Raw genomic sequence first — 9917 nt, 5'->3', positions numbered from 1 at the left:
GGCACCCCAGAACAGGTCCCACCTTCCCAGTCCTGCCCTGATACCAGCACCCTCCTTGGCCTGTACTCACCTGTTCCCCTCTGTGCCCTGTCCCCCCTCATGCCACAGGAGTTGCCCCCCACCCCACACAGGCACTGGCACTGCTACTTACATCTCCACAGCTTCATTCCTGGAGGGGAGGAAAGAGGGGACAGTGTCAGTGAGGCAAGACCCTGGCACAGCCCAGCATCTGTCAGTGGGACAAGGCCTCCCTCACAGCACAGAAGGAGGACACAGGGGCTGCAGGGTGCTGTGGTCCCCTCCATCCTGATTGCCCCATCTCAATGGACGCAGAGCAGGGGCTCCTACAGGCCTTGAAAACATGGCTGCCCCCACAGACCCATTGCCCCCTCCCTGGGCACACAGCTCCCCAGTGGCACGATTTCAGTTCCCCCATTTCCAGGCGCCGAGCCCGTGTCTCCAACCAGCTCAGTTGCTGGCTGCAGGGGAAGTGGAAGACCCCAAGGCCACCAGTGGGGCCAGCAGGCCTCACCACCGTGTCACCATGTACAGCCAGGGCATGGAGTGAGGAGGAGTGGGGCAGGAAGGGTGGCAGGGGCCACACGGCATGAGGGTGCTGCTAACCCAGGCACCCCTGCACAGGGAGCCGTCAGCAAATGGGCTGCACTGCAGGGCCTCAGCAGCTGGAAATCCACCTGGAAGCCTCTGGCCACCCTCAGGGGTTGGAGCTGCACTGACAGTGGGGCTACTGCTCAGAGAGCCCTTGGAGAGGCAGGGAAAGGGCCTCGGAAGGCTGGGGGGCGGCACCGGTGGCCATGGGTGGATGAGCAAGCACTGCTCCCTCGTGGCAACAGCACCAACCGTGCAGCGTGCTGTGTTCTGTGCTGTGCTCCCCTTTGGAGCCCCTCACAAACCATGGTGCAACGGACCCGTGAGCCAGGCTGGGAGCTGCAGCCATGCCATGCAAGCCAGGCTCCTTCCTCCGAAGGGGCTTGCACGCACTTCGGGCTGCGCAAAGAGGAGCTGCAGAGCCGGGCTCTTCTCCAGAACATCTCCATCCTCAGAGGCTGAAGGTCCCAAGCCACTCGCCCCCAGCCTGTGTTACTCTCGGACCAGGCACACAGGCTGCCATGAGGCACACGAAGGGGCAGTTTGCACTGTGCAGGCCCAGCGTGGTCACAGCGGGTGGGTGACTCCTCACCTGTAGACATCAGTGATGCTCATGCGGCGGTAGAACTTGGCAAGTCTGACGGCCAGGATGATGCTGGGCAGCAGGAAGAAGGTGCACCAGCCCAGGCTGAACCAGAAGGCATTCTGGGTGCAGGGGGAGAGCCATCAGGGCCCAGTGACTGAAAGAGCCTCTCCCAGCGCCCCCCTAAAGACCACCTATCCATCCTTTCTGACAGCCTGGCCTTTGCTCTTATCCATAGCAATCCCATGGGACGATGCCAAGCTCTGCTTGTTAAGACAGACAGGTACTCCTCATCCTGTGCATGATGGAACCTTGTACCACACGTGTGCCATCCCACACCGCTGCCCCACTCACCAGAGAGTCCAGGATGTAGTCACAGGTGATGGCCTCCATGTTATCCAGGGTCTGAGCTATGGTCTTGCAACGTGCCACGTCTTCCTTCAGCTGCACACAGGACATGTAAGTGTCCCCAGAACCCTGCAGCCTGTCCTCCCCTCCCCTCCACCCCAACAAGGCAGGCTCAACTCACCCCGCTCTTAGCCCAGGAGATGTAGGTCTCAAAGAAGTCCAACAGCTCCTCCAAGAAGGCCCACGTCTCCTGGGAGAGGGGCAAGCAGAGAGTGGAGGTGCTGCACCCCCAGCCCACCCAGTGCCCCCTCTGTGTCAGGATCAGGGCTGCCAAACCACCTCAACCAAGCCCCTTGCCTGGAGGGCCCTGAGGGCAGGAGGCACCCAGAGGTGCAGGGACCCCCAGAGAAGCCGCCAGGGCAGGATGGACAGCCAGATGTTGTTTGGCATCTCTGAGCAGAGGGAGGTCCTGATGTGGGGGTCCAGGCACAGCCCCTCAAGGTAGCCCTGCAGCAGGGCAAGGCGAGCTCACGTTCTTAATGATGTTCACGGTCTCACTTTCCAGGAACTCCTGGGTTCTGCTGGCTTCGGTCAGCGCAGTGTTTGTCTGTGCCTGGGGTGAAAGGTGCGCTCAGCAACGTGATGGGGAAGCGGGGTCCTCGCATCTCTCCCTGTCTGGCAGCAGCCACCAGTGCTCCCAGACTGCAGGTTTGCTCCCGCTGACTCCAATGTGGAACCTCAAGGGTGCTGTGCAGGGTGCCCTGGACCGGGGTGTGCTCAGGAGGCCCCCTTATGCAGCTTACCTTGAGCTCGGAAGCCCTGCTCTGCACCAAGTGGATGTTCTCCTTCAGGCTTTGCTGTGGATGGAGAGAGGGGGAGTCAGAGGAGGAGCCCACAGCTCAACTGAGACCATGCTGGCATGTTCCAAGCTCTCTGGGAGCACAAGCCAGAACCCCCAGCATCTTCCCCACCTGGGCATCACTCACCAGCTCCCCAGAGAAGCTCATCTGCATCTCCTTATCCAGCTCCCTCAACTTGAGAGCATCAGCCTTCAGGTCCTCTTTCACATCCAAGCCCTGCAGGAGCTGCAGTCAGTGATACCCCCACCATGGGGTCCTCGCCCCACCACAGCCGTCTGATGTGGGGCCAGGCTGGAGTTTTCTGGTACCCAGCTCAGTACACACACATCTGCAGAGCCTGTTCCACACAGCCAGTGGCTCTGGGGACAGGGCGGCCACGGTCCCAAGGTGCTGTGGTCTCTCACCTCTGTGTCTCCCAGCTGCTCCAGCTGTGCAGCGAGATCCAGGAGGCTTCCCTGTGTCACGCTCTGATCCAGCTGGAAAAGGCAGAGCCAGAGCCATGAGAATAGGGCTCACGGGGGGGGCATGCCCCATCCCTGCAGGGCAGACTGGAGCCAAGGCCTCCCGCATGAAGGAGGTGCCCCAAGGGGTGACACGAATGGCAAGAGACACCCCGGGAGCCTCAGTGGGAGTCCCACAAAGGGGAAGGCTCAATGGAACCCCCCAACACACATCCAGACCCCCCATCCCAACACCAGGCTGCTCCCAGCCCACCTGCTCCAGGGTGAGGGTGAAGTTGGGGGGCTGCCCGGCCCGGCTGGCATTTGTCAGCGAGTCTCTCTGGCTCTGGCTGAGCAGGGAGATGGGGTCCAGGGTGATGTGCATCTTCTCGAAGGCTGTGGAGATCTCTCCTGTGTACTGCCGGAGGAGGGGAGCCATGATGGGGCACGGTGTTGGCCCTGCACTGTATGCCTGCTCCCAGCCCCACACCTGCAGCTCTGCCCCCCCAGACCCTGGCACCCCACACTCACCTGGCTGATGTTCAGGAGCTCATCCAAGGACACGCTCTGGTCCAAGTGCAGTGTTTGCCACAGGGAAGCATCTCGCTGGCACTGCCTGCAGGATGGGGACAGGGGGGTGAAAACAGGGCTCCACCAGGAGCATGTCCTCATCCAGGCAGGGCAAGCTGCCCCCATCCCAGGGAGCACCCGAGGGTGCTGAGCAGTTGTACCCCTCCCCAAAGACACAGTGCCAGGACTGGGACCCACCTATAGATCTCTGAGAAGTTTGTTGTGCCATCCTGCTGGCCCAGCAGCTCTGACAGGTTGAAGCCAGGGACCAGGCCGGGGGTGTCCAGGATCTGAAAGGAGGGAAAAGATGGAAAAACTAGGTATGGTGGAGGGCAGGACACTGGGAGGAGCATCCCAAACCACCCAGCAATGCCTCCACTCCACCAGCGGCCCTCGGAAAGGCAGCAGTGCATCTGGGTAAGGGTATCTCCACATGCAGAGCTCACCTGGAAGAGCTGCTGGCTGCGCCAGGACTCACAGACAAGCATGTAGGTGTTCCCCCCCAGCACGAAGGTGATCACCACCAGCAGCATCAGCACCCAGGAGAAGATGAAGCTGAAGCCAACCCCTCTGCCAGGACAAACACTGTCAGCACCCAAGGCCACATGCCCCAGTGTTGGTGCTCTCTGTTGCTAACAGAGCCTGGAGCCTGCTCACCCTTTGCCCCAGGAAGCATCACCATTCTCATAGGCACATCTCACCCTGCCTTTGGTGCCAGGAGCACAGCCAGGCCGTACCCTGGGGCTCAGACCCAGGCATAGCTTTGCAAGCCAGCTGCAGAGCTGCAGGACCTCACACACTTGCCAGGTCGCTGCCAGCGATGGTTGGATGGGCTCTGCTTGAGCTCCTTGCACCAGCACCGTGTTTTACCCTTGCTTTTACCACCTGCACTATGAGTTACCATCATGCAGGCTGTTAAGCCGCAGTAACCTGATGATCTAACAGCTTGAGCATCCCACGGCCAGCCCTGCCCACCCATCCCACTGCTCCCACCCATCCCCAGCAGCCAAGGGAGCCTCACGCCATGAAGAAGTTCCCGCCGGCATTGGAGAGGCTGCTGCGCTGGGTGGGCAGCACGTCTGCCTTCAGCCCCAGCGGCCCCAGCACCAGGCCAACAGCATTGCAGAGGACCACCAGCAGCACCATGCAGCACAGGAGGACACACACGCTCCACCTGGGGCAGAGGAGGGGCAGGGGTCAGGCAGCAGGATGTGGCACCCCAAGCAGTGCCCAGCATCCCACCAGCTAGGGGAGGACGAAGCCCCCAGGCATCCCATTGGGGAAGGGGAACGGGTGTCTGCAAGACACAGCTCCGGCCACCTGCACCAAGCAAGCCCCCACCTCCAGAAGCTGGAGGATGCAGAGCCTGAGCCTCTCTGGATAAGGGAGCCAGGGGATGGCAGCATCCCCTTGCCTACCTGAGCCCATCCAAGGCAATGGTCGGTTCCCTGTACTCGTTCAGCATTGATGTGGCATTGCCCACGAAGGCCCCAACACTCTCCTCCACATCCCTGAGGGGCAGCTGGTCCTGCAACTGCTCCCTCAAGCTCCTGATCTCCTGCCTGATGAGGCCCAGCTCCTCCTGGGTCTCTGCAGGGGATGGGGACAGGTTGGTGCTGCAAGCTGCTGCCAGAGCCTGGGGCAGTGGGGAGCCAGAGGGGATGGGAAGGGGGCAGTCATGGCCAAAGACAGCATCAGCATGGTGGCACTTGGAGACAGCCAGGGCTGCAGGCAGCAGGGGAGGGCTCCAGACAGGGATGGGGTGAGAAGGAAAAAGAGAGCCCTGGGAGAGGGGTAATTCAGCACATGGGGCGCAAAGCCCTGCTTACTTGTCACCACATCCTGGGACCCCTCTTGCACCTTGTCAGTGATCGTGTTCAGTGTGTCATTGACCTGCATGTGGGGGGGCACAGCATATAGCTCACATCCCTGCCTGCAGCCCAGGGCTGAGCAGCACATCCCCTCCATCCCCAGATCCCAGTGGTACAGGTACAGGGCAGCCAGGCTCCCCCGGCACCCATCCACCACACCAGCACCCAGGGGTGGTGGCACAGCAGGCAGGCTCTGGACAAGGCAGGCCCCCAGCCAGCCATTCCCTCCACTGACAGCAACTTACTGCCATCAAGCTCTTCCCGAGCCACCCCCCAGCAGCACCCAGGCGCAGGGGCACCCCTTACCCTCTCCAAATCAAGTGCTATGTTGGAGTCCGACACATCACGCAGTGCCTCCAGCTGCTGCTCCACACTGGGGATCTGTGGGGAAGAGGCTGTGGTGATGGGGCTGTGGGGGGCCGGAGGGAGCCTCACCCCACACGCTGCCCCCCCTCACCGTGCTGAAGTTGGTGCTGAAGGCCAGGCTGTGCAGGGACACGCTGCTGCAGGGCTGGCCGCAGCGCTGCAGGGTCTGGTTGAGCCCATCCCGCAGCATGGCCAGCCACTCGCTATAGTTGCTCTGCAGAGCCTCCAGGTGCGAGCGAGTGCTGGCAATGCTGCTGAAGGCAGCCCCCAGTGTCTTCATCTCTAGGGGGACAACACAGAGCTCATCCTGCCAGTCCCCATCCAGATGAACCTTGAGGACGTAGGGGCACCCCCCAACATCCCAGTGTTTGCCCCAGGCTGCAGCTGGGAGGCCAGATGGATCCCCCCTCCCTGGGAGCCTTACCCAAACATGCACATAGCCCAGCTCTCAGCCCTGGCATCTCCCCCTGGTCCCTTCCAAGGGATTGAGCCGTTACCTTGCAAGAGGCCCTGGAGGGATCCCAGAGCCCCGTCTGTGCCGCTCCTGATACTCGCCATGATCGTGCCCCCCAGGTTGAGCCCAATGTCTGCAGAGATGGGAGGGTGTCAATGGTGGGGTCTCAAGGCCTGCAGGAGAGCTGTCAGAAACAGTCCCCCCGTGTGGGACCCCATCCCACTCCCAGGGGGCAGAGGGGACACCACCACACTGCCACCGCCTGCATCACCCTCCCCAGAGAGGAGCATGGGTAGGGAAAAGCAGCATCTGGAGCAGAGCAGGAGTCCAGCAGAGACCCCAAACCCATGAGAGCCAGCCCAGCAGCCCGCAGAGACAGCAAGCATCTGCACGGCAGCAGGGCACTCACGGAGCACCCCCAGCCCACTGCATGGCCGCTTGCCGTGGGTGCACTGGGGATGCTCCAAGCCCCTCTGCCGCACATCCTCACCCTGGAGGCTGCCGTTGGCGTGGCTCAGCGGCACGTCGCTGCTGTCGATGATATAATTGATTTGCTGCAGGAACAGAGACGGGTTATCAGTGAGGAGCCTTCCTCGGGGGGCTATTTGGGCTGCTGTCCTCCCCTTCAGCCCCTTGCCCCCCATCAACCATTCCAGCCAGGGAAGGGGGTTCAGGCGTGCCTGGGGGATGGAAGCCACATAGATGTGGACGTTGTTGAGGGTGGTGTTGACGTTGGGGAAGGTACTGCACACAGCCTGGGAGAAGCGAGTGTTGCTGATGAAGGCGCAAACATCCCCAGCCCTACGAGGGAAGGGTGGCGGGGTCAGCGTGTGGGGAGCTCAGCCCTGATGCTCCCACCAGGGAGCCCCTGAATCCACCCACACCAACCCCAGGCTGCAGGGTCCACTGAGCCCTGCTTCCAGAGCATCCCTGCACACAGCCAAGGGACCAGAGAGGAGGAGCACGGGACAGTGAGGCACAGGGGAGCACCCGCTGCGGGGTGCACCCGCAGTTCCCACAGTAAAGCTATCGGGAACACGCAGCCCCCCCCCCCAGGGCCAGCTCCCCACTGCTGCCGCTTCCTCCCCTTTGTCCCTCCGTGCTCCCGTGAACAATGGCAGCTTCCTGACACCGCCGCCAAGCGCCGGCCTTTCCACCCGCCCCTGGGTCCCGTCCGGAGCCTCCCGGCAGCGCGCTCACAAGAGGAGAGCGGAGGTGAGCAGGAGCGAGGCCCAGAGCGCCCGGCGCCGGCAGCCCCTCCGCCGGCCCTGCTTCTGGTACATGCGGCCCCCGCAGTTCCCGCAGCAGCGGCAGCAGCAGAAGCAGCATCCCACCAGCGGCACCAGGAGGGTGAAGAGCAGCCCGATGGCTGTGCAGACCAGGAAACCCAGCTCGTACCGCAGCAGCTGGCAGGGGAAGAGAGGAAGCGTCCATGGAGGCTTCCCAGCTGTGAGGGTCCCATCCGGACCCCCAGGATGGGTGCCACCCCCCCAGGGGTTGCACATCTCCCCTTGCTGACGGCCATCACCCAGGGCTCAGCCTCAGAGCATCACCCACCAGCATCCCCCAGCCCGTGGTGCTCTGGGCTGCTGGCTCCCTGCTCACCTCCTCAACTTGCTTCCCGGTGGTTTCCTCATTCTCTGACTGCCCCAAACCTGTGATGAGGTCTGGGGAAAAGGAGCAGAGAGGAGAGTGAGGAGGCGCTGGGCCCTGAGGTGCTGTCTAGGAGGGCCCCAATACCCTGCTCTGCACAGAGAGGGGCCCTCAGCACCGGGCATGACCTCCAGTGCTGCAGCTCAGAGTGGCTGTGAGGGCATGGCATGTTTCTGCCTTCCAGCTGCCCCTCAGCCTTGTGTCTCACACCTTTTGCATCCAGAAGCACTGCCCAGCACCCAGGCTCACAGGGGTCCCCAGAGCAAGGGGGTCCTCACCCCAGGAGGATGCTCCAATAGCCACATTGGCTGCCCTTGAGCTGCTCTCCTGCAGCCCATCCCATGCAGTGCAATGGTGGTGTGAACGCTGGGGCAAAGTCCCCCCACCATCCTGCCTCCTGTATCCCCAGAGTTCATCCTGCCCGTGTCCCATGGCCTCATTACAAGCTATGCTGGCCCACGGTGTGATTGTGCCCTGCTATCTGTGTGCCACTAACAAGGCCACAAAGCCATTGTGTCGTTTGCCCACCACACGTTTGCCTGCAAGTTGCTGGCAAGCAGGGGCTGGGCCCAGAGAAGGAGGAAGCACAAATGCCAGCAGCCAGGGTGGCACAACCACCTGGAAGGCAGCACTTGCCCCAGGGCATCAAGCAGCCACAGGGTCCTGGCATCGCCCAATTGGACCTGCCACCACTTTGGGACAGAGATGTGCCAGCCCCACATCCCCTTGCAGGAGGAGGAGAGAGGGCGCTGGCAAGCTGGGCAGTGCGCAGGGAGTGCCTGCAGTGCTGCCCTGTGGGCACTGGCATTGGGACACGCTGCTTTTGGTGACCGGGTCCTGCCGAAGTACACCTTATCACCTGCAAGCACAGAGCGCTGCAAGCCAGGCAAGGGCCCCGCAGACTTACAGATACCACAGGGTTTGCTCTGCACCTTCTGCCTGGCATGGAGATACCTGGAGGGAGGATGGGGCAGGACCCTGCAGGGTGTCGCTGCCAACAGAGCCTCCCCTGGGCCCCGTCTGAGACTGCCGACAGTTGTGATGGGACGCAAGCAGGACAGAGCTGGTGGTTGTCAGGAATCCCCCTCCATTCCCCCCACCATAACCCTCTTAACCCAGCACCCCGGCATTTAAATGCTGGATGGACAATCTCAGTGCAGGAGGGCTCAGGCTCAACCAGGACCTTGCAGCTTCAAACACCCCCCCACCCCATTGCCAGCCCCCCATCACCACGCACCCACCTATGGGTAAGGCGTTGGGCTGCACCATCCGCAGGAATCCATGGACCAGCCCCACCAGGCGCGGGGTGCTGCTCCCCGGTGCCTCGGGGCCGGGGCCATACACAGGCTGCGAGATGTTCCCCATCAGCTCCATCGCGGCAGCTCCGGTGAGCACCTGGGCACAGAGCGGGGCTGTGGCTGGGTGCTGGGTGCTGGGTGCAGGCTCCCCTCCCTCCTGCCTCCGAGCAGGAAACGTGGGCACAGAAAAACAAGGCACCTGCTGGGTCCTGCCCGGAAGGAAAGAGCTGCGGGACGGCACCGAGCAGAGGTGGGGATCCTGAGCACAGCGGGGCGGGGGAGCGGGCAGGAGATGCCCGCCAGAGAGGCTGCGGGGGATGAAGCAGGGACCAAGCCCTGTCCTCCGGCACCTCTGCCCCAGGGCCCGGCCGCACAGCGCCAGCGCCCGCGTTTTATGGCTTGTTTAAGGTTCAGCTGCTTGCGGTGCCGGCATCGCCCCACCCTGCCTCTGCCACTGTCACCTCCTGGCACACGGCCACCCCAGGCTGCCTCTGTACCCGGGTCAGGGTCAGCACCGGCCTGCCCCAGCACAGCGCAGGGGAGGTCCCTGCAGAGCGGCCGTGCCCATTCTGCTTCCCTGCTCTTGGTTTCCTTCCCCGCAGTGATCCCGAGAGCAGCCATCCCGCCTGCTCCACCCCAGCACCAGCTGCATCCTTTCAGGACGGGCGCACTGCGCCGGCCACAGACCCAGGGCTCGCATTTACAACTTCCCAAACGGGGCGCTGCGGCAAACCCAGCCTTTTCCACACTCACCCCGCTCCCCCGAGTGCGGGACAGCCGCAGGAGCCGCGCACGGGGTTTCCCCTCCAAGGCTGCAGCTCTGCCCGGCTCCATCCCTCTCCCTGCCCACCGAGGGGTCTCCACG

At 62.8% G+C, this 9917-nt stretch overlaps 1 protein-coding gene across 1 annotated transcript; it reads right to left on the bottom strand.

Annotated features, from left to right (window-relative positions):
- Positions 1–9145, bottom strand: LOC133222577 (prominin-1-A-like). The gene is made up of 22 exons (XM_061372377.1): positions 8996–9145; positions 7707–7768; positions 7302–7507; positions 6592–6902; positions 6145–6234; positions 5739–5929; positions 5588–5662; positions 5240–5303; positions 4829–5000; positions 4432–4584; positions 3857–3980; positions 3609–3700; positions 3372–3456; positions 3115–3258; positions 2805–2876; positions 2527–2616; positions 2344–2397; positions 2073–2153; positions 1722–1790; positions 1547–1636; positions 1202–1314; positions 1–169 (listed from the first exon to the last, which is right to left on the bottom strand). Exons 1-22 carry the CDS (start codon positions 9126–9128, stop codon positions 148–150), a joined length of 2493 nt encoding a protein of 830 aa, XP_061228361.1. The 5' UTR covers positions 9129–9145; the 3' UTR covers positions 1–147.
- Positions 9146–9917: the final 772 nt, after the last annotated feature.

Source organism: Neopsephotus bourkii, unplaced genomic scaffold, assembly GCF_033783945.1.
Source record: "Neopsephotus bourkii isolate Nb327-2 ecotype Australia unplaced genomic scaffold, CSIRO-AGI_Nbou_v1 NB_1615, whole genome shotgun sequence".
Taxonomy (NCBI): domain Eukaryota; kingdom Metazoa; phylum Chordata; class Aves; order Psittaciformes; family Psittacidae; genus Neopsephotus; species Neopsephotus bourkii.
This window is presented reverse-complemented; position numbering and strand designations above follow the sequence as displayed.